At 43.0% G+C, this 25,250-nt stretch overlaps 5 protein-coding genes across 6 annotated transcripts; 4 read left to right on the top strand and 1 right to left on the bottom strand.

Moving 5' to 3' along the window:
- Window positions 1-538: 538 nt before the first annotated feature.
- On the top strand, window positions 539-8,518 carry znf628 (zinc finger protein 628). The gene is made up of 10 exons (XM_069656361.1): window positions 539-651; window positions 1,081-1,632; window positions 1,756-1,828; window positions 1,907-2,845; window positions 3,253-3,423; window positions 3,523-3,856; window positions 4,205-4,359; window positions 4,908-5,150; window positions 5,282-7,025; window positions 8,487-8,518. The coding sequence occupies exons 2-10, from the start codon at window positions 1,247-1,249 to the stop codon at window positions 8,516-8,518; spliced, it is 4,077 nt and encodes a 1,358-aa protein (XP_069512462.1). The 5' UTR covers window positions 539-651; window positions 1,081-1,246.
- nat14 (N-acetyltransferase 14 (GCN5-related, putative)) lies at window positions 7,859-9,960 on the top strand. 2 transcript variants are annotated; one of them, XM_069656684.1, is made up of 4 exons: window positions 7,859-7,954; window positions 8,487-8,608; window positions 8,738-9,043; window positions 9,141-9,960. In XM_069656684.1, the coding sequence occupies exons 2-4, from the start codon at window positions 8,528-8,530 to the stop codon at window positions 9,594-9,596; spliced, it is 843 nt and encodes a 280-aa protein (XP_069512785.1). In that variant the 5' UTR covers window positions 7,859-7,954; window positions 8,487-8,527; the 3' UTR covers window positions 9,597-9,960. The 2 variants fall into 2 exon arrangements, with proteins under 2 accessions (XP_069512785.1, XP_069512786.1); XM_069656685.1 differs by having other exon boundaries at window positions 7,920-8,019.
- Window positions 9,961-12,993: 3,033 nt separating this feature from the next.
- aicda (activation-induced cytidine deaminase) lies at window positions 12,994-14,760 on the top strand. Its single transcript, XM_069656738.1, has 5 exons — window positions 12,994-13,021; window positions 13,625-13,790; window positions 13,905-14,187; window positions 14,300-14,415; window positions 14,508-14,760. Exons 1-5 carry the CDS (start codon window positions 13,002-13,004, stop codon window positions 14,556-14,558), a joined length of 636 nt encoding a protein of 211 aa, XP_069512839.1. The 5' UTR covers window positions 12,994-13,001; the 3' UTR covers window positions 14,559-14,760.
- Window positions 14,761-15,342: 582 nt separating this feature from the next.
- On the top strand, window positions 15,343-21,271 carry LOC138583928 (adaptin ear-binding coat-associated protein 1-like). Its single transcript, XM_069655995.1, has 7 exons — window positions 15,343-15,506; window positions 16,545-16,645; window positions 17,017-17,121; window positions 17,251-17,332; window positions 17,444-17,552; window positions 18,208-18,355; window positions 19,148-21,271. The coding sequence occupies exons 1-7, from the start codon at window positions 15,406-15,408 to the stop codon at window positions 19,255-19,257; spliced, it is 756 nt and encodes a 251-aa protein (XP_069512096.1). The 5' UTR covers window positions 15,343-15,405; the 3' UTR covers window positions 19,258-21,271.
- Window positions 21,272-21,329: 58 nt separating this feature from the next.
- Window positions 21,330-24,684, bottom strand: mfap5 (microfibril associated protein 5). Its single transcript, XM_069656729.1, has 7 exons — window positions 24,604-24,684; window positions 23,530-23,606; window positions 23,386-23,418; window positions 23,217-23,249; window positions 23,021-23,108; window positions 21,933-22,006; window positions 21,330-21,852 (listed from the first exon to the last, which is right to left on the bottom strand). The coding sequence occupies exons 2-7, from the start codon at window positions 23,570-23,572 to the stop codon at window positions 21,740-21,742; spliced, it is 384 nt and encodes a 127-aa protein (XP_069512830.1). The 5' UTR covers window positions 23,573-23,606; window positions 24,604-24,684; the 3' UTR covers window positions 21,330-21,739.
- Window positions 24,685-25,250: the final 566 nt, after the last annotated feature.

Below are 25,250 nucleotides of genomic sequence, written 5' to 3'. Positions count from 1 at the left end.
TGGAACTATTTATTTTGTGTTGGTGGAGCAAGTCTCCTATCTTTTTGTACTTTTTATACAGTTTTTATTCTTATTTACATTTATTATACCATCATGTTTAAATTATTTTTGTTACATCAAGATGCCTCTTCCACACACTGATTGGCCTCAATGTGAAATATGTGCCTTGGTGAAATAAATACTAAAGAATGTGCACAATGGTTTTATGTGTCTCTTTGAAAACTATGGTCAGCCTAACCAGCAATGTAAACTGGGAAAGACACTACGTTACCCAGAAGGCTGTGCGCCAAAATCAGACTACAACAGATAAATATCCATCGAGAAAAAAGCTTTAAAAACATTTTTTTCAAATCTTGGCTTCTAGACACAAATCTGATCAGTGAATTCCGTTACAACTGGATATTAAACATATTTTTACGTGCGGTTTGTAAACGTCAATCTGTCTGTTGAAGCTCCCGGCCAATAGAAGACGCTCATCTATTGTTGCCAACAGCCAATCGCTGACGCTGTTCTTAGAAGGCGGCATCGGGTGGAGAACTGCTGTTAGTTTGTGCTGTGTTTATTGTTAAGGTTGTGTGGATTAGCACTGCGGTACCCAGATCCTTTCTATAATATCAACAAAATGGCTTTAAGATGAGTTAAAGATACGCGGTGAGTACTGCTTCCGCCTGTAGTCAAGCACATCCTTATCTAGCAGTTTGACGACGCTATTCTTCTTTGACGAGGACAGATTAGCTTTATATGAAGGCCAATAGCTGCTTTTGTTGATACAGTAAAAAAACTGATATGGTGTGTGTCTTTCCTTACGGCTTGCACAGCTGACCGGTTACAGTATGCACTTATAGAGTACTTTAATTTGTAACTTAGCTGGAGCCTCTGTGTGTGTATTGCTAGTACGCACCGCACTGCGGGGACGGACAGAAGCGGACTGACGGCCAGAGGAAAGACAGCAAGGAAGGGGGGGCGAGCTTCATAGACAGGAGGGAGGGGGGAGGGAGGGGGTGGAATTTAAAGGGGACATCCTTACTAGGAGTTACCAAGTTATAATAATGTATTAATTTCGGTTTCACTTTTTGTCAGACCTATCCTGAGTTGTCGACTTGTGATGAAAGCTGGCGTTTCCAGTGACCTACATGGAAGGACATTTTCAAATATGAACCAAGGAAAGTTAAAGGAAAAAACATGATACTGCACCAAAACTGATCCACGCCTGCTGCTAAGGAATACCCTCATCTGTGCTCTTGTGATGGCTAACTCAGTGGCCTTAGTGGTTCAAGCAGAACTCTTACCGCATCAGTCAACCACCTCCCTTTCTCCTTTTCCATCCCTGCTCGGTTCTGGAGAGGATGTTGAGGACGATAGAGACAGAGGGGAGCTGGTGGAGGGAGACAAGGGAGTAGTAGAGGGTGGAGAGGAGGTGGTTCTGGACATGGTGACATCCTCCGTGTCAGGCCCAGCCCAGCAGGCCGAGCAGTCAGACCACCCCTTTCAGTGTATGGACTGTGGGAAGAGCTTCAGGTGGTCGTCCAGGCTGACGCACCACCAGCGGAGCCACAACAATGAGAGGCCATACCGCTGCAACCTCTGTCCCAAGGCCTTCAAGGGGTCCTCTGCGCTGCTCTACCACCAACGGTACCCATGATGAAATTCTTGTTATTGTAGCTAGACCCTGATCTATAAATTGGTCTATCCATATTATCCATAAGTATTGCAATATAAAAGCATATATAATTAATTGTCTCGTTACTTCTGCAGGTCTCACTCAGGAGAAAAGCCTTACAAATGTCAGGACTGTGGCAAAGCCTTTAAACGCTCCTCTCTGCTCCAGGTGAGATGTCAAACAAGGATTTTGTCTGGCTTACAAATCAGAAACATACTTCACATCTCTTTCTATGTCTATCTTCAGGTCCATCAGAGTGTCCACACTGGAGTGCGGACCTTCTTATGCCCCTATTGCCCGCTGACCTTTAAGTGGAGTTCTCACTACCAGTATCACCTGCGCCAGCACACTGGAGAGTGTCCATACCCCTGTGACACTTGCCCCAAGGCCTTCAAGAACTCAAGCAGTCTGCGGCGACACAAGAATGTCCACCTCGGTCTGAAGCCTTACACCTGCTCAGTGTGCAACAAGTCCTTCACTCAGTCCACCAACCTGAGGCAGCACATGAGGATACATACAGGTGAGAGGCCATATATCTGCAGCGAGTGTGGACGAAGCTTCACACATTCATCCAACCTGGCCCTGCACAAGAACTCACACTCCAACCTGAATGCAGCAGGGAAGGAGGGAAAGAGGGGGGAGGACGCAAGGAAGGGAAATGAGGTAGTGGAGGTGGTGGTAGGGACAGAGGAAGTAACATCGTCTATGTTGACAGACATGGTGGGATTTGTGAGTCAGGAAGGAACTGATGGAGTCGGGGTGGGGATGGAAGAAGTGTTCCTGTCAACCACCTCATCAGGTCAGAATCAGAGTCTTCTGCCCCAGCTGACCCTCACCTCCTCTGGGGAGAACATGTGTGCATCAAGGGCCATCGGAACTGAGGTTCACCTGAGTACAGACACCGGGGCCAGTGTGCTGCTGTACAGCTGTGGCAGCTGCAACCACACCTTTGGCACACGAACAGAGCTAGAGGAGCACCAGGCCATCCACATGGCTCCAGGGGAACACGGGGCCAGTGCAGAGGCAGGGTCTGGAGCAGGGATGGAGGTCGGGGAGGGGCTGGTGGGAGCTGGTCACCTGCTGGCAGATTTTGAGGAGGTGGTGGAGACGACCACAGTGGCTGAAAATGGACACACGACGGAGGTGCTCCTTGGTCTGACAGAGGGGACAGATGGCAACAATGCAGTAAGTGATTTGATGAAACAGACTTTAATTACCACCAACATCTCAAATAGATCAGGTTCACTGAGGCTAGAGACACATATGACCAATCAGAGAGCAGATTTTCCCGCATTGCTAGCTAGCTACATTCATGGAAAAGACAGATAGAACAAAGATACATGTTGATTTGAAGATCAACATATTTATTAGATTAGATGTGACAAAGTAAAATGCACATTGGAAAGTACATACTGTTTGTGTTATGGTAAGGAATTACCTACTTGACTTACTCTTAAGGGCCAAGACAGGAACTCATCTGTCTGTTATATAATTTTAATTGATCTAAAAAAACCTACCTAACCTTTTAAAGTGTTTGAGTATGATCCGAAAAGATGTTTTGTTTTGCATAACTTCCTTCTGTTTTTCCTCAGAATGTGGGCACCACCCAGGCCCAGTTTGACCTGCTGCAGAGCTTCACCGAGGTGACTCAGAGCTCAGAGACCGTTCAGCCAGAGGCCAGAACCACATGGGCAGGGCTGTCATGTGGCTACTGCAATAAGACCTTCAAGACCAGTGGAGGCCTCAACAGACATGTTTCTCTGGTGAGAATGACAGCTCATTAACTGCTCTTTCTTGTTATACAATAATATTAACTTTAATCTATCTTAAATTGATCTTGTGTTCCCTTCTTTTTTCTCCAGATGCACTCTCTGTCATCACAGTCACGTTCCCAGTTCAGCTGCTCGGCCTGCGACCGCTCCTTCCCCCTCCTCTCCTCCCTCCTCACCCACCAACACTCCCACACCCCTGAGCAACGACTCCTGGCCGAGGCCGAGGCTGAGATTGTGTGCCCTCCTTCCCTTTCCCTGTCTCTCCCCCTCCCCTCCTCTCCCAGCCAGGCTGACAAGCAGCAGGAGGGCCAGAGGGAAATCCATGTCGACATAATCGCCGTCAGCGAGGAGCAAGAGGAACAACCGGCAAAACCGACCAAAGCCCCCAAAAAGACGGGAGCCAGCAAGAGCACTGCTGCTGGAGGTAGACAAGTTCATAGCAGAACAGACACAACACCGCCTTTGACATGGAGGCTATGGAGACTTGATTATGCAACAGGAATTATGAGCCAAGAAATGTGCTCATATGTTGTAATATGATATGGTTTCCCCCTGTGCGGCTGATCTAGTGCAAAGCTAGCCATACTGTATCCAACACAAATTGTTCTTTAATACATTTATAGCAACTAGGGAACTAAAGATGATGAAATAAGTTGTTGTTAGGAGATTGTTCTTTACCGTAAATATTATTACAATTGTTGCTACTGACATTCATTCTGTTTTAACATTACTGTATTATGTGTTTCTTTCTTTTTTACATCCTTAAACACAGAGAGGCCATACCGCTGTTCAGAATGCGGAAAAGCCTTCAAAGGTTCATCAGGGTTAAAGTACCACATGAGGGATCACACTGGGGAAAGGCCCTACCGCTGCACTGAGTGTGGAAAGAGCTTCAAGAGGTCGTCACTGCTTTCAATCCATCAGAGGGTAAGACTCACTCTTCTGTTGCAAGAGGTTAACACACAAGTTAATTTTCCAGATGAGAAATCTCTCATTTGGGATCCAAATTTTATGACTTATGTCACCGTAGATTTTACGATTTCTCTAGTTCACAGAGACTCCAGCTGTGTAGTTTGGTTCACACCCTGCAGATGAATGCAATCTACAACAGATGAATCCAGAAAGCAATAAAAACTTTATTCAACGCAGTAACGCACTTTGTAGTTACAACTCTCTTGTGACTAAGTGGCTGTTGTCACACAAACTTAAACACTTACAGTTGTAACTTTTGATTACATCGTTTAAACATTTTCCTGTTGCCACTCCTGGGCTACATTAAGACCTTATTGGAAATAACAATTAAATTGGACCAATGGAATTCACTGTTTTTCTTACTCTAATGACCACGTACAAAACTGTATTTACATATCTAATAACAACCACAAACTGCCCTGCAGATAATTATTGGTTTTGGGGCTAAAAATACAGTTGTGTAAAGTGTACATTAACATTCTTTCCACTTTCACCCTGCCCAGGTTCACACAGGCGTCAGGGCATTCCAGTGCCCTCACTGCCCTCTCACTTTCAAATGGAGCTCTCACTACCAATACCACTTGCGGCAGCACACGGGCGAGAGGCCTTATGTGTGTAAGGAGTGTGGCAAGTCATTTAAAAACACCAGCTGCCTGCGCAGACACAGTCAGATGCACTCTGGACTGCGGCCTCACACCTGCTCCATCTGCTCCAAGTCATTCTCGCAGACGTCAAACCTCAAACAGGTCAGTACAGTGTGTTCAGATTCATCCATGAAATCATGTTTCTAAGCTGTTTTCATTCAGATGATCTGTCTTATCTCATAAACGTTTTCTTAAACATTTTCTTCCCTCTTGTTCTTTTTCTCTGTGAGCAGCATGAACGCACCCATTCTGGTGAGAGACCCTTTCAGTGCACACACTGCAATAAAAGCTTTACACACTCCTCCAACCTCCAGCTCCACCTTCGCACACACTCCTCAAGCAAGGACTTCAAATGCCCGTACTGCTCCAAGGAGTTTGTCATGCACTCCTACTTACAGAGGCACATCCGCACCCATGGCAGCAGCGTCCCCCTGCCCTGCCCTGGGGGTGGGAGTAAAGATGGAGTGGCTGTGAAAGCCAGTGTTGGAGGAGTAACAACCACCACGACCCTGCTCAACCCCATCACTCTGGAATCCTCAGGAAACCACGGCAGCCTGATTGTGTCCCAGCCAGCACTTAATATCCCCCCTAACACCTCCCAGAACTACTTTATGATTCAGACAGTCAGCGGCCTGCAGCTCATTCCTCTGTCATCCCCTACCCCAGCCCCTCCACCTCCTCCTCCACCACCACCACCTCCGTCGCAGCCACAAAATTTCTTCCTTCTGCAGTGCCCCTCCAACAATGGCGGCCAGTCCAGCTTGATTCTCGTCCCTACGGCGAACAACCCTCCACCAGCACCAGAGCCTCAGACTCTCCCTATGCTTCAGACCATCCAAACACTCCAGCCCGTCCTAAACCAGACTCAGACTCATATGCCCCAATATCAGACCATATCGCAACAACAACAGCCGACCAGGATTATTATCACCAACAACAATAACAATGCAAACACTCCTGTTGCCACGCAAATACACACCCTCTCAGCTAACTCCCTACTGAAGCCCATATTAGGGAAAAGCACCCGGACAGCAAGGGGCAGACGGGGACGCAAACCCAAAGCTTCTCTTCAGACATCTGCATCAGCTCCGATCAGTCAGGCTGCAGGTGGAGCTCTGTCAGGAACAAACTGTAATGTGACCAGTGACACACAGACTATAAGTGCTGCTAACACTATCACACAGTCACCTCCATTAACTGTAGCCACAGTGTCCAACTCTGCTCTATCAACGACTTGCACTACTGTCCCAATTCCTTTATCTTCCGCCACTGAAGCCCCAACAGTGGTCACCTCAGGACCCCCATCAACTGTTACCTTCGTAACAACAGCCACCACAGCATCAGTTTCTGCTCCTGTCCTCGCTACAACAGAAACAAAACCTCATAACACTGTGGGGCAAATAAGGACAGAGGAGACCATGGCAGGGAAACAGTTTGTGTTATGTTTTGACAGTGAAGGGCAGGCAAAGGAGGGGATGAATATGGAGGAGGGTGGGGAATCATATGTGTTGCAGTTTCAAGGGGACGCATCGGGAGAGGGAGTGGATGGAGGAATGGGTGGGGAGGGAAAATCTCTTGTGTTGCAGTTCAAGACAAATGGGCAAGGTGAGGGAGAAAAGGGGGGAGATAAGGGAGGGATGATGTCACTTCTGCATGAATGGGGTGGAGAAAAGCAAGGACAGACGCAGACAGGGGACGGCAGCCAGGGTGAGTCGTACGTGCTTCATTTCCACACTGAGGCACAGGACAGCGGCTCATCCGGTGCCAACTTTAGCCAAGGGCAAGAAACCAGTCTGCAACTTTCCTGCACACCCAACCAAAGTTTGGTGCCACTCGATGGGCAGGAGGTGGTGTTTGAACTTGGGGGTGAGTCCAAGATGGAGCAGGAAACTGAGGAGGGTATGCAGATGATAGCCCTGATAGAACGTGAAGGGGGGATGATGGGAGAAGAAGGCGCAGGTTGCAATTCTGCAAGTGGTAGGGTTACTGAGGGTGGGGGAGCCATGGATGGTATATTTCAGCTGGGAAGTGGAGAGGAAATTGTCATAATTGAGGTCAGCACCAGTAGCTTAAGAGAGGGAAGAATGGAGAGAGGGGGGGAAGGGGAGCTTTCACAAAGTAGTGAGGTGAAATACGAGAGTGTAACAGCAGAAGCCAAGGAAAACTCTTTAAACTCTACAGACAATGCAGAGGTACAGACCTCAACTGAAGATGCAAGAAGAAACGGACCTATACCTAACTCTAAAGAAATGACGTTCTCTAACTAAAACCAGTGTGCATGTTAGAGAAAAATAAAGTGGGTGTGTGTGAGAGAAGACCTCGCTATCTGTGGACTCAGTGTGTTAGCACTTTAGTATTTTGAGTTCTCCGGGTACTCAGGGAGAACATGCAGGTAGATGTGTTGTAATCCCATGGTGCCACATACTAGAAATGTTATACATTCAATTAGGCTGTACATGGACCTTGGAATATTCCTAAATGAATTAGTTAAAATGATACTGTCATTGGCAGTTTGTTTATTAAGTAAATACGTTTTTCTTTTTTGTGAATATGAATGTTGTATATGGCCCACTTTCTTCACAATGTTAATAGTAAATAGTAACTAATTATTAATAAATATCCTTATACATTTCTTCATCTGATTTGTTTGTTTTTCATTAAAAAAAAAAACTAAACTTACATGGGTTATTGCGTTTATAGCGCTGTTACGTTGCGTTTGCCAGTCACATACCCTTTGCGCAGTGCGGATTGCACGTACGCATATAGCGTGGATGGGGGCAAAGAGAACGGAGAACGGGACGTAGAACGGAGCACGTTGAAATACAGAATTCCTCCTTCACGCAACGAATTTGTTGCCATTCAATCAAACGTAGTGAGCCTGCACGGACTTCACATCAAACTGAGAGGTACATACACTTGCATTTGTTTTATTTCACGTTAGCTGATTGGTGTCAGCGGAATTTAGCTGAAGGTAAGCGGAAATGGGGGGTTAGAGCGGGACCAGGGGGTCTATCTATATGTGTCAGACCGCAGTAGTTTGTAATACCATATAAGGATTTGAACAAGGTCTCGCTTTCGACTGTATCTTTGATAACCATCGTTGAACGTTAGAAAAAAAAGCTACAATGACATGCATTTCAAAAGTACAGAATGACGGTGACACATGCGCGTTACAGTGCGTCTCTAATCCCCATCTGTCTTTGTTGTTTTCAGTCAGCGTGGGAGTGATGTTACATTTTAACTACTGGCTCACTGTTGGCGAAGTCTGCTGCATTGCATAACATAAACGCTGGAAATACACTGACCCATTTAAAAACAACGTTTCGGTCTAGAACAGTTTCAGTTATCTGCATGACATGGAGTCAAGCATCTAAACGATTCATTGCATCGTCACGTGTCAACCTTATGCACATGTACTTTAAATGTGTGTTTCTGTAGGCTCCCTGTGCACCCTGTGGATGAGAGCATAAAGCCTAGAAATGGTGAGGCTGGAGCTGGATCAGGTGGTGATGAGGAGGATGAAGGAGGACGACATAGAGATGGTGAAAGCCCTCATCAAGGTTTGTACAGTCAAATTTAATAGAGGTTGTTTTTCATTGTGTTTCATTGTGTTTGGAATCAACATTTGTCTCAGTTTGGATTGTGCTGATATGTTTTTTTCATCTTTTCTTGCACTGATGTCTCTTCAGGAGGGCTGTGAGGGCACAGAAAACCGTCTCATCCTCCACATCCTCACTCGTCCACTCTGCCTCTTCATCCTGGCTGTTTTCTCCTCAATCCTGCGCTGCCTTGTCCATTCCTTCATCCTGGCACTTGCTATTCCTGTCTTCCTGCTAATTGTCTTCCTCAAGATCACCATGCCGAGGTCTACTGGGGTTCTGGGCAGCAGCCTTCCCTACTGGGACTATGTGGGTAGCAGCTACAGAGGGACACAGGATGAGACTCTGCAGAATCCCTACTGTAGGATTAGTGGAAAAACCCCAGTGACTAAAAAGGTTAGTGTACTGGTTTGCTGGAAGTTCTGGTTGGTTTTCACTTAATTCTAGGTTCACAAAATGTTGCAGCCAAGTAATTATATTATCTTTTACTCAGCCAAGGCGCAGAATCGGACTCAAAGACAAAGACAAAGACAAAGACAAAGAGACATCAACAGAGAAGGTCACCCCAGATAGGGAGCAGGCAGCAGGGCAGGTCTGGGTGGCCGACTGCGAGGGTGAGATTGTCGGGTGCATCTTCAGGGAAAGCGAGAATCGAGCGAATATCAGAAGGATCTGCAGGTTGGTGACAGGCTGCTGGTACCGCAGGGAGGGTCTGGGCCGGCTGCTTGTCCAGAGTCTGGAGCACAGAGAGAGGGACACCGGCGCACACCGAGTGTACGCACACGTTCCCTACCCGTCCAAGGTGGCGGAGGCCTTTTTCAGGAAGCTGGGCTATGTTCAGGTTGGGGAGGGGACTGATGAAGAAGAAGATGAGGAGGGGAAGCTGGAGTCTCCAGAGAGAGGCTTTATGGGGCACGCCCTCACTAAGGTGTTTTACAAAGACCTGTGACTGGGCGATGATGGACTCATGGAGAGAAAAAATGGCTCAGGAATGTCTAAAAGAAATGAAGACAATACAGAAAGGCAAACTTTGAATCTGCTGAAGGTGTCATTGCTGCATCATGTTCGGATATTTGTTTGAAATAATAATTTATTGAATATTTGTTATTTATGCCATTATTTATATCCTTTTTGTGTTAATGTTGAGTTTGTTTGGTATATGTTTTACTTTTTCATTATTAAAAGTATCATCTGCATTTTTTACTTATTTAAAAATAAAAAAATAGATCATGGGGCTTCACAGTCATGCTTTTCTGCCATCATTTGTTACAAAATAAAATATTTAGGTTAAAAGTGTGTTTTGTAAATATGCGTTTGTGTGGTTCTTTTATAAAACAATTATTACAGTATATGGTGTGTGTGTGTGTTTATGAAAGCTTACAGATGAGTAGGAGGATATACAGCTACTGTATAGGAAGTATGTGTGGTTTATGTGAATCTGCAGAATTTCTCCGCTTTTATCTTTCTGCACTCTTCGGCTGCCGTTGCTCTCTTTCATGTACAGTATGTGAGTCTGCAAAAACTCTGCTACCTCCCTTTGCCTTTTGCTCTTTTGTTCTTTTGTTCTTTGTTATATTTAACTATGGGAACTCCCAATTCTGCATTCTTAAATGTTGCAAATGATAATATGCATGGTTGACTAAACACGTCAGAACTGACACTTTAAATAATAATGATCAATTTACTTTATAGTTATGTTATCCTTCATGCTTTTTATCATTTTAAAAATAAGGAACAAATCACAGTAACAACCTCTCAAATGTCAGGATTTATTAAGTTATTCGATTAAACTCAACGACTTTTACTTTTTCACTACTTTTCACAAACTGAGCAACATCGGGTATCACTTGGTTTTTCTAACATCTTTTAAATAAACCGCTTGATTACAAAGATAGATAAAAAAGTAACTGGGTTGCAGCCCTAAAATATTGTTGATCAAAGCTCACATTTATATCTACTTGGATATTTTTGTGTCAAAAGTAATCTGCATTTAAAATGTTGCACATTATTTATGCATTGGTTTTCTGAGTCACAAATGTGTGTGTGGTTTGCAGGTGAATGGCAGTTTATGTGACTAAGTGTGGATATGCACACAGCCTCAGTCTGAGGCTTACCTTTATATGGTTAGCAGCCCTCACGCTCACATTGCGCATCTACCTCCTGCTAACCTCAGACGGTGTCAGTATAGCAAGCCACAGACAAACACCACAGGATGTTTGTACAATGTTAATGTGTGTGGGAAAGAGGCATATCTTACCTGATCTGAAGACAAACAAAGGCCCACACTTTACTGCAAACTCTTAATCATACGAGCTGTAGTGGAAAATCACTGTCCTTTAATTAACTATGATGAAAAAGCTGAGACACCCAGTAACATAACAGTGTTGTAACATGCACGAGTAAATGTGTGGTCAGGCCATTTTCACCTTGTGAAAGCTGTGTTTTTACTGCTGACACTTCTTGGTCATCAGGTTATTTTCTTCATGACTGTCAAAGAGCAGACACCTGTTAGCTGGGCCCCTACCCGCCCGATCTGTAGCTATTATTGTTGTCAGGAAACAGATGTGAGTTCACACACTGGAAAGAAAGTCTGTTTGTGACTGTGGTCATGTGTGTCTGCACGGTATGGCTATGTGTGAGTGTTTGTGTGCGCGTGTGCGTGTGCAGGGTGTGGGCGGGTGGGTTTCGGAAAGTATGACTTGGCATTTCCTACACCCGGTTTCTGCCCCTGACTACGGGTTAAATGCACCGACATTTCTGGCCATACTGTACTACTCCACAACACACACACACACAGGGCACGAGAGGAGTGGTAGTGCACGTGAGCGTTCATGTGTGATTGTGAGATGACCTTGGTCAACTGTGGTCAAACCCAGAGAAGCTGGGTGGGAAGTGGTTACATATAGTTTGGCGTTTGATCAACCTCTTGAAGTCCAGAAAAGACACATGCACAAGATCAAATGTGCAGAGACATTAGGCTTTGTGCACCGTCAGAGTAATGCAATATGATGTGAGGTTGCTCAGAGCATGCTCACACACACACACATGAATCATTTTAAATTTGGGGGCACCACACAATCATAGGATATATTAGATAAATTTGTTCCAGATGATGTATAACATGTAGACTTTGTTAATGACATGCTCATACAGATGTCTAGCACTCACATGCGCACATACACACACAGATGAGCTCCAAAAACAGCCACCCTGGGAACGGTGAATTCCCCAAACCACAGAGTGCATGAGAGGGTGAGGGGAGTCATGGGAAAGCAGGATGCCTGCATGCGTTGCCACTGAGAGAGTAGGCTGGGCCCGAGCTAAAACAGACAGAGCAAAGAAAAGACGAAAGCAGAATAATACACATCCTGATTTGGCGAGGATAAATGACAGCATCTGATGGTTCAAAGGCTTATGAGTGAGATTTATCCACACACTGTGGTCGGTCAGCTGACTGGCCGTTCGAGCAGACACGTAGGGTGAGGGAGGTCGATTACAGTTCTGCTCCCAGACTGACACAGTTTGGGAAAACCCAGATCAGAGAACGAGGTAGGTGTCAGGGCCTTCGAGGTCTGGGAACGCCTATGGCTCCACCAAATCTGGGGGCCCTCGAGGAGGTGTTTGGTTTAGCTAGGTGGAAAGGCTGAGTAGCAGGAGGAGTCAGTGGGGATCCCATTGTGGATCAAGGTGAAAACATATCTGGAAGTTTTTGTGTTATGATCTGGGAAAAACAAAGTGAAGGTCGCCTGTGACTGGACCGGTCGTAAGTGTTTGGAAAGTTCCAGCCAGTTGGCTCAGTTTATTGACGTCTGTGAAAACCTCCAGAGGTTACGAATAACGTCAAACACTCGTCCTCTCATGTGTGGTTGCTATGATTATTTAGTGAAATCTTTGTTGTGTAACCTGCCTTCGCAATAAAAAAGATTTTATTGCATGGCACCAAAGTAATGGTTTCACTTCAACCATTTTGTGAACAAATGTTAGTTTAAAAAAAACAAAAAAAAAAACATAATACCTTTAACAAGAACTTGGCAAATGAGTAATTCATTTAAAGCTTTATTTGTTTTGAAACAAGACAATGTTAGCCATCCGTCTCTTTTGTACTGTATAACGCCCCCTGAATTGACTTTGAAAAATCTCTCTGTCCAACCAGAGGCTGTCTTTGTTGTATACAGGATGTTTATGTTTAGAGGTATAGCTTCCTCCTTTTAACCCCCTCATCACACACACACACACACACACACACACACACACACACACACACACACACACACACACACTTTCGCTCTTTCTCATTTACATTCATTTAATACCCACGCGTGCTGAGTAACAAAGCAGAGGTGCGTCTTTCGAAATGATTACAAAGCTAGACAGGTGAGCAAAATCGATACATTCAATTTTAATGCTGTAAATGTTTTACTATTTGACACGTTTTTATGCAGACTTTACATATATACTTTAAAGAGAAAAAAAACAGGAAGTTTTATGAATTGTGATACTTCACTACAAAATTAACATATTCTTAATCAGAATTCTGTTTCAGTAACTATGCCCTCCTTTGTGCACTATCAATTGTGGTTTAAGTATTAATAAGCGATGAGCTACTGTCCTAGTTTCGCTAAATGTATTGAAACTGAGAGCGAGAAAAGAAGTGAATGTTAGTTGTCTTCTGACTGTCCGTCACTCACATTTTTTAACCACAGATTTTACATGAGTTTAATGCACGACCTTACTGTTTGCCTGCATTGAGTTCTATTAAGATTCTCTACCACAAGCTATTGGTTTACAAAACAGCAACAATTTTGAAGCATTATTACCAATAAAATGTCAACTCAAATTTTTAAGCACCATTTTGGAAATGAAAGCAGTGTTCCAAAGAATATTGTAAATATCTGTATTGTTACAATTTTAGGTAGTGTCTCTGTGTTGCCTGTACCAGATTTCAAAAAAGAAATAAAATGCCATTCTTCTCCGCAGTGTGCTTTTGCCACGAAAGAAGTTCATCTTCCATTACAAGAACGTGCGCTGGGCAAAAGGCCGGCATGAAACATACCTCTGCTTTGTAATCAAGAGGCGGGTGGGGCCAGACACCTTGACCTTTGACTTTGGACACCTCCGCAATCGCAGTGGCTGCCATGTAGAGGTGAGTGATGTAGGGCGAGATGGGGGAACTTGTGCAGGGTCTGTTCAGAGGAGAAGCAGAAAAAAACAATTGATGTATTCATCTTATTTTCTCTATTCTCCCAATCCTCCATAGCTGCTGTTTCTGCGCTACCTGGGAGCCTTGTGCCCTGGTTTGTGGGGGTATGGAGGTACTGGAGAGAAGAGGCTTAGTTACTCCATCACCTGGTTCTGCTCCTGGTCTCCCTGTTCAAACTGCGCCTATAGACTGTCCCAGTTCCTCAGACAGACCCCCAACCTTCGCCTCAGGATCTTTGTCTCTCGCCTTTACTTCTGTGACATGGAGGATAGTCTGGAAAGAGAAGGCCTGAGGATGCTGAAAAAGGCAGGCGTGCAGATCACAGTCATGAGTTACAAAGGTAGAGACATAAATGTGGTAGACTTGATGTTGTACAGATATATAGAAACTAGTCTGTATCAGTATCATTCTCTGGGTGTCAACAGTAAAGATTATTTTTCCTCTCTCTTCAGACTACTTCTATTGCTGGCAGACATTTGTGGCTCGCAGGCAGAGCGGTTTTAAGGCCTGGGACGAGCTGCACCAAAACTCTGTTCGCCTGGCCAGAAAACTCAATCGCATCCTGCAGGTAGATTTACTATGTTGCATGTTTTCTTCAACTAAAGGGATATGGTCAAATGACAATATTTTTAAATATATGTTTTCTTTTTTCTTTTTCAGCCCTGTGAAACAGAAGATTTGAGAGATGCCTTCAAGCTTCTAGGACTGTGAAACATACCTGTGACATCCTTTGTTGTTACCATTCAGTTAGTCATTAAGTTTGAAAAGATAAAGAGAAGAGACATGTTGGTGTTGGTCCATCACTACAACTGCTAAACTGCTGAGAAATACTGAGAAAAAAACTAACAAAATAGCTTTGGCAAGGCTTATACCGTAACGCAGCTGCTGCTTGTTGTTTCTGTAGTACTTTGGTCATGTGAAATAAAGTAATTTAGCCTACAAAGAGCTGCTGTCTTGTGTTTTTTATGTTTACTTGTGTTATGCACTTACAGAGATGCTAGCTTGTGAGTAGTTAGCCTTGCTAACGTTACCTTTTCAAAAATTGTGCCAGAACTTCAGCTATTAACTTGTAATTTATTCTGCTAACTGCTGGTAGAAGTCATTGTAGTCTACAAATTAGTTGGGGGAGAGACATAGCCTACACATAGAAAAACGTGGTCTAAATTGAAGCAGCTAAAGTACAGATATCCTATATTCCAGGTACTAATTAGATCAAACGTTAAACCTTTTTGTTAACGTTGCTTAACCTACCTGACTGGTAAGTGCGAATGTAGTCTCAGAGCCCAAACCACACAAATGCTATTACTTTAGCAAACGTATGTGGGGGGTTTCTTCTTGAAACAGGCTCATATGTATTCGTCATGTTAATGTAACAGACCTGTATGACTATGTATGCCCCTTCTACACGGACTTCTGAAGCCGTAGAATTGAAATAGGGTTGCCGGGTGTGCGTAAATACACCGTCTATTACGGTCACGTAGCCGTTAAAGCCACACGGACACACCGCTCACCGTCATCACCACCACCACCGGCGTGCACCGACTAAGTAAAAGTCAAGATGGCGACCGAGGGTCAGTCCGAGTACGAGTCGGTCCTCTGTGTCAAACCTGAAGTCAACGTTTACCGAATCCCTCCGAGAGCATCCAACCGGGCTATCAGGTGAGGAGGGGGGCCAAGGCCTGACGGCGAGTTTCCTGACCCAGCATCCGCGAGCTGCAGCCGTTGGGAACCGTTGCCTCGGCGACCTAAACCCATCGAGCTCATCCACTTATCACGCAGCCTCAAGCTGCGGCGGTCGTAGTTTTTTCAGCTGGTTGTCTTTGCTGTGAATTTGCAAGGTCAAAATAGAAAATACGTAGCTTACGGTTGCTGTGTGTACCTGCACTGTGTTAGCCCACTAAACGGATTGGATTGGCTAGATGGTGTGTGTGTTTATTTATGCCCTAGTCTAGTGGCACGTCAAAAGAAATCATGCTTGCGCTGCTTAAAATTAATATTTCTTAAGGACACGTAGCTCAACTAGCTTCTCTGTTTTGCTCCAGAGATTCTCATTTGCTTTTTTCGACCTTTAATTTGTTGGTAGTAAAGTAGAAAAGCATCTCTAGAGCTGTAAACAAGTCTTGCACAAGGACACTTCAGCGGGGTCGATGCTGTTTGATCACAAGGGACTTAAAACATGGCTCAACTGCACGACAGTTTTTTCTTGCAAACCCCTTTTCTATACTTTCAAGTGGCTATGCAGGAGTAGTGTTGCGTTGTTGAAAAAGGTTGACATTAAATTGTTTACCCCATCTTTCATTGGCTGGTGCTCCAGTTTGATCTGCTCCAGCTGCATCTGAGTGGATCTCACCCCAACCAAACAGTAGCATAGGCCCGACTCCCCTGAGACACATGATTGGTTAACCAGTGACCATATGCATAGTGAGTAAGAGTGATGATGTAATATTTTAGCCTTAGGTCTCAGTGAAATGCCCAACTGAAGCCTTGGTCACGTTTCTTTCGCATAGGAATAAAGAGCTACTGTGTGTGTGAGTGTTTGACCAATCATAACAATAACAAACAGAAACTGACACATGCACACAAACGCATATCTCCTATTTTTCTTGTCTCCCTCTAAACATCAGTCTCAACAAGCCGCTGTCACCCCTTCACCTACATCACACTGTCTTCCTGACTGCCTGTGTGTTTGTGTCCCAGGGCCGCCGATTGGAAGTTGGATGCTCCTGACTGGACCGGACGCATGCGTGTGACGGCCCGGGGCAAAGTGGCCTACGTGAAATTGGAAGACAAAATCTCTGGTGAGGGAGTGACAAAGCAGACAGACTGGTGGCATTGTTTACTGCTGTTGTAAATCATTTCACTGTGTAGTCTCCTGCTCGCCACCCCTCTCTCTGTTACTCATCTATTCCAAGGTGACCCAGCCCACGTCCAAGCAAGCCGTTTATTTTGAAGCAAACAAACTGATATTTTCTTTTTGTCTCTTGGTGTATTTCCAGCGATTGAATTGATTGTTGTCCTCAGACTATACTTTTATATTGACCTGTTTTTGCTATAATCTGAATACTAGAAGTGGAATAAACCTGGCATATTTAGCAAGACATTTTGTTTTTTGACAGTTTTACCAAATGGATAATTTTGCCAAATATTTTTCTTTTGTTCCGTCCTTCAGGGGAGCTATTTGCCCAAGCACCAGTGGACGAGTACCCTGGCATCGCAGTTGAAACAGTTAGTGATTCAAGCCGTTACTTTGTGCTCCGCATCCAGGATGACAATGGTGGGTAAACAGTTTTGTTGTTACACCAAAGTCAAATTTGTCAAAGTGATCAGAAATTGCAGCAGGATAAGAGAAGAGAAACACAATTATTTTCAAGCTCAATCTTGGAAACCGTTTTTTGTCACACAGGCCGCAGCGCGTTCATTGGCATTGGCTTTGGAGACAGAGGCGATGCCTTTGACTTCAATGTTGCACTTCAGGATCATTTCAAGTATGCAGCTGCTTCACAGAGTGTCATAAAACATAACCGACTTATTCATTCTAGTTTATACAGCTGTCTTTAACCCTTTGCATCCTTGTCTCCCTTCCTCATCTCCTCTAGGTGGGTGAAACAGGAACATGAATTTAGCAAGCAGGCGCAGGCTCCAGACAACACTCCTAAACTGGACCTGGGCTTCAAAGAAGGACAGACCATTACGCTAAATATTGGGGTAACTGTATATTTACATAAATGTTTATGAGGATAGATAATTAGTGGAATAGCAAAATAACTTCTAGTTGGAGTCATCTGAAAGCAATATAACAGGCATTTTCAAACTGGAGGAACTTGACAATAGACGTAAGATCAGAATTTCCAGTGATTGGGTCAACGCACAAGCCAAAGCAGCAATGCCCTTTTTAAAACCTGTGTAAGAGCTCATTATGGTAGCTTTAAAAAATGGACCAAAATGCAGCAAAGTGGACTCACAGTGAAGTCTAAATTCGCACGTCTTCTTTCCAACTCTGTTATTATCATGAAACCCATGACACACAACAATCACACAGCTCTTACCACGGCACCCTCTACCTTGTTGTTGTATGTGGTGTTGCTATACCAACTGAGGCAAGATTCGTCACTGTAGTTTTCCTTTTGGTGGTGCAAATTTAAGTGTAAAAAAGCCTTTGAAGGTATGTAGTTCACAGAGGAAATCCCCAGTGGGCAGCTCCTCTCAGGGAGTCCCCAGAACCCTTTGATCCGGATACTAAGAGAAAGTAGAAATGTTTCTTCTTTATCATTTAAGTTGGTCGAACAGGGCTCTAACAGTCAAAGCATTGACAAGCAATATGTAAAGTTAACATTTGTTTCTTCTAATTCTACCTTTTCAGCAATCAAAAAAGAAGGACAGGGCTCGTCCACAGAGTTCAGGTGGCTTCGGGCTTCTTCCACCTCCTCCTGGGGGCAAGTTAGCCCCACCCCCTTCATCCAGATCTACCAATCATAACACACAACCACCTGCAGGAGGAAGTGACACTGGTAGGTAATTGAAACCTGCACTATGAAACCCCGGTTATCGTTAAATCACAAAATTACATGAAGACAAAGTTGATAATAAGAAATCACAATAATGTATAAAAGCTCAGAAACAGAAAAAAGGTAGAAACATAATTGTTGTCATTTCCCATCCAAATTGTTGTTCCATGTCCATGGGTAAGAATGGCCTTGTACTCATCCCTTTTGTAGTAGCGAGAGAGCACCTGAGCTCCTTTCTCTGGTAGTCAAAACAAAGGTAAACATCAACCCTAACAACCTGCGGATTGTTCTAGACATGTGAAGCTGTTTCATTTACTGTTGGAAGCAGAAATGCAACCTGGCTGCTGCACCTCAGACCTTAACATCAAGCTGAGAAAAGTTGTCATGTTGATGAAAGCTTGTATTTCTTTGGCCACAGTTGGGTCTGTTGTAAAGCTGTTTCCAGTCCAGCACTTTGACAGAGACTCCAGTTGTAAAATACTGGGATTTTATAGTTTTATTTAAAAAGTATATTGTGTTGAAGTTGTGGCAGAAGTTTTCAGAGGTGGATATTTCAAAGCATATGACACTGAAAGCTTCTGCCTTGCTCAGGCTCACTGGGGTAAGTGGAACTGTACTGACTGTACTATATGTTTGTGTGTCCTTTGGGTGACTCTTTGGCCAAAATAAATGTCTTTTAGAGACATTTACAAAACATTTCTAGACAACCTGCCGACACTTACTGTATTCATAGACTGATTAGAAAAAACAAAAAAACCATCAAATTTGTTTTGTTCTATTTTTTTTAACCAACAGGTTGTTTACTAGACCTGGACTCCAGTAACTCCAACTCAGCGGCTCCATCCAACGCCACCACAGCCGGCTCTGACCTGTGGGGAGACTTTGACTCTGTATCCCCAAAGTGAGGAGAGATGAATTCGATTATTCTCCCTCTTGTTTCTCTGTAAATTTATGCAGCACTTTTGCATCTTTGATTTCCCCGTTATGGGGTCCTGTATCTCTCCCTGCCAAGCAGGGTAACGTCCTGAACTAGTTTTATTTTAGCTCAGTTCCTCGTGGCTTTTGTTGCTAGCCAGAGATACACCCAGACCTCGAAGTCTTAATTAACACAACCTAGAACATCACCAGATTTCTTTCCTCATTCTTTCTCTCCTTCTCCATTCCTCTCTAGCTCTCTGGTTTCCTTCTTTCTGTTTGAATTCTGCCTTTGCCCACTCTCTCTCTCTCCTCCTAATGTTTTATTTGCTCATGTCTATAGTAGAGTACGCATAACTGAAACATCAAGGGAGACAGAATCAGAAACATCCGAAGAAGTCTAATGAAATATAATAATAAATGAATTTTATGTACAGAGAATATTTATTTAAATGTATATATTAGTCAGTAGTAGGTAGTTATTGTCATTGGTGTTGTCACCTGTATGTACTGTAGCTTCTCTCTCTCCAAGTCCTCGCCACTGGGACTGACAATATGCACTGACTGGCAGTCGAGTCTGTCTACATAGTTAGTGATGTATAGTCTGCATTTAACGCAGGGATTATTTAAATCTTAGGCTAATGTGAAGTTTACCACTCAATGCTTTTACTTGAAGAAACCTGTGAAGCTGTGGCTGGTTTGCAGTGTTGATGTGTGTAGCGCTCTCTACTGGGCTCTTTTGGCTCTACAGCATCATGTTTTGAGAGAGAGATGTCAAAATTGAGCTGCAGCTGTTGGAACACATGTTTCTCTGGGAAAGGGTCCTGGGCATGTGCACATTGTTGTAACAGTAAATCAGTATAAATAGACAGGGAAGAAGAAAGTTAGATGTTAGAGCGGGTTAGCAGAAGAAATAGAAGCATCAAGTGCTTTTATCTTTGCCTCAAAGGGAAACCGAGATGATTTAGTCCATGTTATGTCATCTCTACTCAGCACAGCTGTTAAAGCTGTGACGGGTGAGTCATTTAGGTCACGACCTCCCCCCCTGCTCAATGAATAGGTCTGTGTTTCTGCACCGTCCCGTCAGTTTAGAAGCCGAGAAGGAGGTGCCGTTATCCCGAGATCCTGAGTTAATTATTTTTTTCATGTTGAGACAAGACAGAAGATAAATTAAACAATTATCATGATAAACAAAGGTTTGATGTTTGGGGATAAACAAATACTTGACGTATGATCTCAAGATAGTGGCATTCAAAAAATCACAGCTGTTCTTTGCTTTCGTGGGGGAGAGCTTCAGTTTCGATCCGGTAGTAGACCTCAACAGCAGCATGTTGTTCTGTACAAACTAGTTTTAACTGTGAACTTTAATTCCATGTTAAGGTGTAATGTTATTAATGGTATTCCAATACAGACAAATTCAATGTGAGACCAAGCTAGTCTGTTTGATGCAGTGTTTTGTTGTGATATTATTTTCTGATGAGACATGGATTATGGTGTATTGATATCACATGCAAGTGTGTTGTGACAGACGACAGTGTGTGGATGATGATGGACATTGACTGGAACATAAAAAGCGCTAAAACGATTTTGTAGATTGTTCAACTATTCGATCATAAAAAGTAAATTGTTTTGATAATGGACCGATCATTTCTGTAATATTTCAAGCAACTGTTGGTTTGATAATAGAAACAATTTGACACTTTGAAATCTGGGAAATTATGATGAGCAATCTACAAATGTTGGGATTTTTATGCACTACAACAGTTAATTGATTAATCAATTAATTTTAAAAACAAGCATTAATCAACAATAGTAATTCACTGTTGGATGCAGCCATAGAACACAGAAATTGTATGAGTGTAAAGCCCGAACAATGTTCGTCAGTGTTTGTTTACGGTTGAAATTATATGTACCCCTTCCAAATGTTACTTGTTATTCAAACTGTATATGTGTATGGAAATGAATATGCAAAGAAAAACATAAAGATATCACTCAATGACCATACCTTTTGTTTTTTCTTCTAAATAAACACAGTAAAAAAAACCAAGTGAAAAAACAAAACTTGTAGGTATATATATATTTATTTGGTTACAATAGTGCACATAATACTGGATATTCAAGGAGTACCTTACAAACCAGGACAGAGTGGGTCTTTCTTTGTACAATGAAATGACTCAGTGCTGCTATAGGCCCATTACTACAGTACCTTAAATGGGTCGTAAATCATGAAAGACATGATCTGTGTCCAACAACACACAGATGAAATGAGCAAACCTTCAGAATTCACACACTAAAACTTTAGCATAGATATGACTCAGCACACGTGTATGTGAAAGAGAAAGACGAGACCCCCTGGTGTTGAGTGGTGGATTTATGGTGTTATGGGCTGCTTTTTATGACGACGTTCCTGGTGTGTGTATTTCTAAGGGGCTCCATCCTCACTGGTGGTAACAACACCAACCTGTGCGCTGTTTAGGCCTTGTTTGCCCAGGTTTTGGGGTTGCTACGGCGATTGAGACAGCGTTTCCTATAAGTTGACCTCTCAACACGTCGGGGCCATCCGGACAACTCTCTGCACAGTTCGGCTGTAATGTGCAAAATGTTTATGTAAAGGCACTTTTACATGTAAAACAATCATATTTGTTTTACTTGTTGTATGTCTCACCTTTCAGATACTCATCCTGTGGGCACACTGTCCTCATGCAGATCTCATTGTTGATCACGTAGACACGAGGAAGGCTGAATCACAAACAGGATGACACAGGAGCATCACAAGTATTGTAAAACAGCTGTAGTGATACACGTGACCTGGTGTGAAAGGGTGCATTTAACTAAAAATATAAGACTAATAATACCAACATTTAAATAACATTTACACAATTAAGCAATATCACACAAGAGGAAGAGATGTTATACTGAATATCCGCACGGCTGTAATTTGGTCATAGACAAAAGGAAGCAGGCGGAGTATTATCACAGCCGTGCTGATATTCAGTATAACAGCACGACCTCGAGTGTGATACTGCTTTTATACAACAGTTTTACAATTGGCACGTATTTGTGAACAGTAATAAGCAACAATGGTATTATTATTTTTTTATTTAATCATTCTTTTAACTCCACCAACACAACTAATTCACCACCTTTACTAGAACTGTACTGTTTCCAAGCAACACATAAGCACAAGCACATTTTGCTATTCATATTTTAATTCCAATGTTATTTGAGGAAATATAATGTTCTTTGAGGTTCAAAGTTTGCCACAATCTAGACAGCAGCAGTTTGCTGTAATGTTAATTATGTAATGTTAATGTTAATGGAGTTCAGAACACTTGAAGCAGAGGAATATATGAAGATTAATGTCTGAGTGCTGTTATACTCTATATCAGCACTCATGGAAGGCCTCCCGTCCAATCAAATGGCTTGGTCGAAACTAGTTGTATACGTACATTTACACAATTACAATGTAAAAGGTATCTGTACTCCAATATTATTTCCATTTTTCTGTCAGTAGTGTTACTCCACTACATTTATCTGAGGTCAGCATTTGTGATTAGTTTTAAGATCAAGATTTGACATGGAAAAAATATTAAAAAGAAGATGAGATAATTAGTAAACTCTGCTTCCAAACCGATGCACCAGCAACAATAATATCCTCTGTAAAATCAAAACGCCGAGTTTAGCCGAACATGCTAATATGCTTTGACTTTAAGTTAACTATAACTAGTTTTCTGAACAATGATTGCAGATCACCTGTAGATACAAAGAGCACCAATACATCTCTTGATGGGCCGGTGAACCGAGTACATCCTGGTGCAAGGATACATCTCCTCCCTGCAGTCTGCAGAAACAGAGGATACACATATTGAAAGCATAAATCACACTGACGAGATGAAGCACATAAAACAGCCAGAAGTTCAAAGGTTATCTCCAAACTGCTGTCACTCACTTGCTGGCAAGGAGCCTGGTGCCTGGGTGCTCTCTGGAAACAAGGAAAGAAAACGGGATCAGATTGGGAAACCATCTCAGCAGTGACCCATAGCACTGACTCACAGACTGACAGATGTCATGCAACATATCTGATCTCAAAGTGTGACTTATGAGGAGGTGAGCATTACCAGCCTGCTGGGCTTGGGCTACAGCTGTGAGTGCTGTGGAACAGAAACCACATGAGGGGAGTGTTTCTCAGCATAAAAACAAACACACAGCGACTCAACCGTAATTAAACAAGATGATTTGTGTGTTCTGTTTGGCAGCATTACCCTGGAAACTGCAGAGGAGCAGGACCACTGGAAGGCTGCCCATTCCTTCAACTTGTAAGAGGTAAAAGCTTTACGAGCTGGAGGAAACCAAAGAGGAAAAGAGTCAGGGTGATTTCACAGAGTGGAACTGTTCAATATCCTCACTCGAGATTTTTGTGCTGTTTATGTTTCCTTTAATCATGTTTCATAAAAATGCTCTCGACGTTTCGGCCCGCTGTAATGTTTTCCCTAAAGTTTTGCTCCAGCTATAAACACACAGACCCGTGCTATGTTTTGGATAAGTTGTCATCTTTATAGGAGAGGGCCTGATGTCATTTTGTCCTGGAATATTCTGCTCTATGGTATAGTCTTGTAAACTTTAGTGTGCTTGTAAACACCTCGATAAAGCAGCAGTAGAGCGACTATAAGAAAATGTTTACTTTTTACCTTTATTATATGTTTTCCTTCCTTCCCTCACTCTTTTTTTTTTATACCCTTTCTCCTCTCCTTCTCTCCCGCCCTGCATCATTCCTCTTGTGATGTGTCAGTGTAACTTTGGAGTCCAAGACGTGAGTTCTCTCTCAAGAATGTGTTTTTTGTGCCCTATTTGAGCACCCCTCCGCCCCTCCTCTATTACAGTCGCACATTCTTTTCCAACTTTCTGTTCATAGAACATATTCCTACTTTCCAACTGTACAATCGTCACCAGCTCCTGTTAGTTTTGCCTCAAGTGGAGCGTTTTCTGCTCCGATAAGCCAAGTCAGTCACACATTTGCAATTACAGAATTGAATTGTCCTGGTTTAGCTCTGTGCATGCCTCTCTTAATCTGTTTAAGAGAGTGACATGTTTTTTTACTGCTTAAACTCTGTTTGCAATAACATATCGAGAAATTATACACTATAAATTCTGAAGTAAAAACGTCAGTCAAGCCTTTACTCTTTACATTTCATATCTTCATCTTATCAGTAGGAAATGTCCTTCTAATAATAACTTTGGATCTGAGATCTTCTGCATGTGCGGATGCTCCCCTGTGTATTTCCTACAGCATGTGTTATATCAGGCTAAAAAAAGAAGCAGAATAAAGTCGTACTCACAACTTTTGCTGTCGTCCACAACTGCTTTAGTTTTATGAATCTTTTGTCCTCTCTTCTTTCTCCTCCTTCCCTCTCCTTCTCCCTCCCCCTCCTCCTCCCCCTGTCCTTCTTACCATCATAGATTTCTTGCTTTTCACTCTCTTCTTTTTTTTTGCTGCCCAAATCTGGTGGGAAAAAAAAAACAGAATAGCATGCAGCTGCAATCTGATGTCTTTAAGGTGAAGAGTTGTTCCCTTTTGTGCACGCACATCTTGAGCAGATAATATATTGGACACATGCACAGTGACAGTGTGTTTCAGTGTCTCACTGTCTCATCAACACACAAAGAAAAACGTACAGAGTGTCATCGTGCACACAGAAGGGAAGCTCTTGTTTGGTAAAAGAAAAGAGATGACAGAGGACTTTAATTATACTTTTCTGAAACTAATAGAGTGCTGTAGAGTAAAGACTAACTGAAATGATTTATGACAATAAGATCAGCAAGTTATGCTACTCCAGGAGTCTGCTTCAAATTTTTGTACCATAATCACAGACAATAAAATAATTAGAGGGCAACTTAAAGTCTCATGTCAGCAATGGAATCAAACCAAGATGGGCCTCCAGTTGGACGTTAGCACTTCCTAAAACAACCAGCAGGTGGAGCAGTG

The sequence above is a fragment of the Semicossyphus pulcher genome, unplaced genomic scaffold, assembly GCF_022749685.1.
Source record: "Semicossyphus pulcher isolate SPU_LCO1_2020_fin unplaced genomic scaffold, fSemPul1.0.p SCAF_9, whole genome shotgun sequence".
Classification (NCBI taxonomy): domain Eukaryota; kingdom Metazoa; phylum Chordata; class Actinopteri; order Labriformes; family Labridae; genus Semicossyphus; species Semicossyphus pulcher.
The sequence above is the reverse complement of the archived record's forward strand: the minus strand, read 5'-3'. Positions and strand labels throughout refer to the sequence as shown.

Bases quoted from the DNA above. Each gene is read 5' to 3' on its own strand.
- znf628 (XM_069656361.1), top strand. From the start codon at position 1,247: ATGGCTAACTCAGTGGCCTTAGTGGTTCAAGCAGAACTCTTACCGCAT. The intron at 1,633-1,755 runs GTACCCATGATG...TTACTTCTGCAG, and splicing joins GCGCTGCTCTACCACCAACG to GTCTCACTCAGGAGAAAAGC. The intron at 3,424-3,522 runs GTGAGAATGACA...TTTTTTCTCCAG, and splicing joins TCAACAGACATGTTTCTCTG to ATGCACTCTCTGTCATCACA.
- nat14 (XM_069656684.1), top strand. From the start codon at position 8,528: ATGGTGAGGCTGGAGCTGGATCAGGTGGTGATGAGGAGGATGAAGGAG. The intron at 8,609-8,737 runs GTTTGTACAGTC...ATGTCTCTTCAG, and splicing joins TGGTGAAAGCCCTCATCAAG to GAGGGCTGTGAGGGCACAGA. The intron at 9,044-9,140 runs GTTAGTGTACTG...TCTTTTACTCAG, and splicing joins AAACCCCAGTGACTAAAAAG to CCAAGGCGCAGAATCGGACT.
- aicda (XM_069656738.1), top strand. From the start codon at position 13,002: ATGATTACAAAGCTAGACAG. The intron at 13,022-13,624 runs GTGAGCAAAATC...TCTTCTCCGCAG, and splicing joins ATGATTACAAAGCTAGACAG to TGTGCTTTTGCCACGAAAGA. The intron at 14,416-14,507 runs GTAGATTTACTA...TTTCTTTTTCAG, and splicing joins AACTCAATCGCATCCTGCAG to CCCTGTGAAACAGAAGATTT.
- LOC138583928 (XM_069655995.1), top strand. From the start codon at position 15,406: ATGGCGACCGAGGGTCAGTCCGAGTACGAGTCGGTCCTCTGTGTCAAA. The intron at 16,646-17,016 runs GTGAGGGAGTGA...TCCGTCCTTCAG, and splicing joins ATTGGAAGACAAAATCTCTG to GGGAGCTATTTGCCCAAGCA. The intron at 17,553-18,207 runs GTAACTGTATAT...CTACCTTTTCAG, and splicing joins CCATTACGCTAAATATTGGG to CAATCAAAAAAGAAGGACAG.
- mfap5 (XM_069656729.1), bottom strand. From the start codon at position 23,572: ATGGGCAGCCTTCCAGTGGTCCTGCTCCTCTGCAGTTTCCAGG. The intron at 23,419-23,529 runs GTAATGCTGCCA...TCTGTTCCACAG, and splicing joins GCTCCTCTGCAGTTTCCAGG to CACTCACAGCTGTAGCCCAA. The intron at 21,853-21,932 runs GTGAGACATACA...TGCACATTACAG, and splicing joins ACAGGATGAGTATCTGAAAG to CCGAACTGTGCAGAGAGTTG.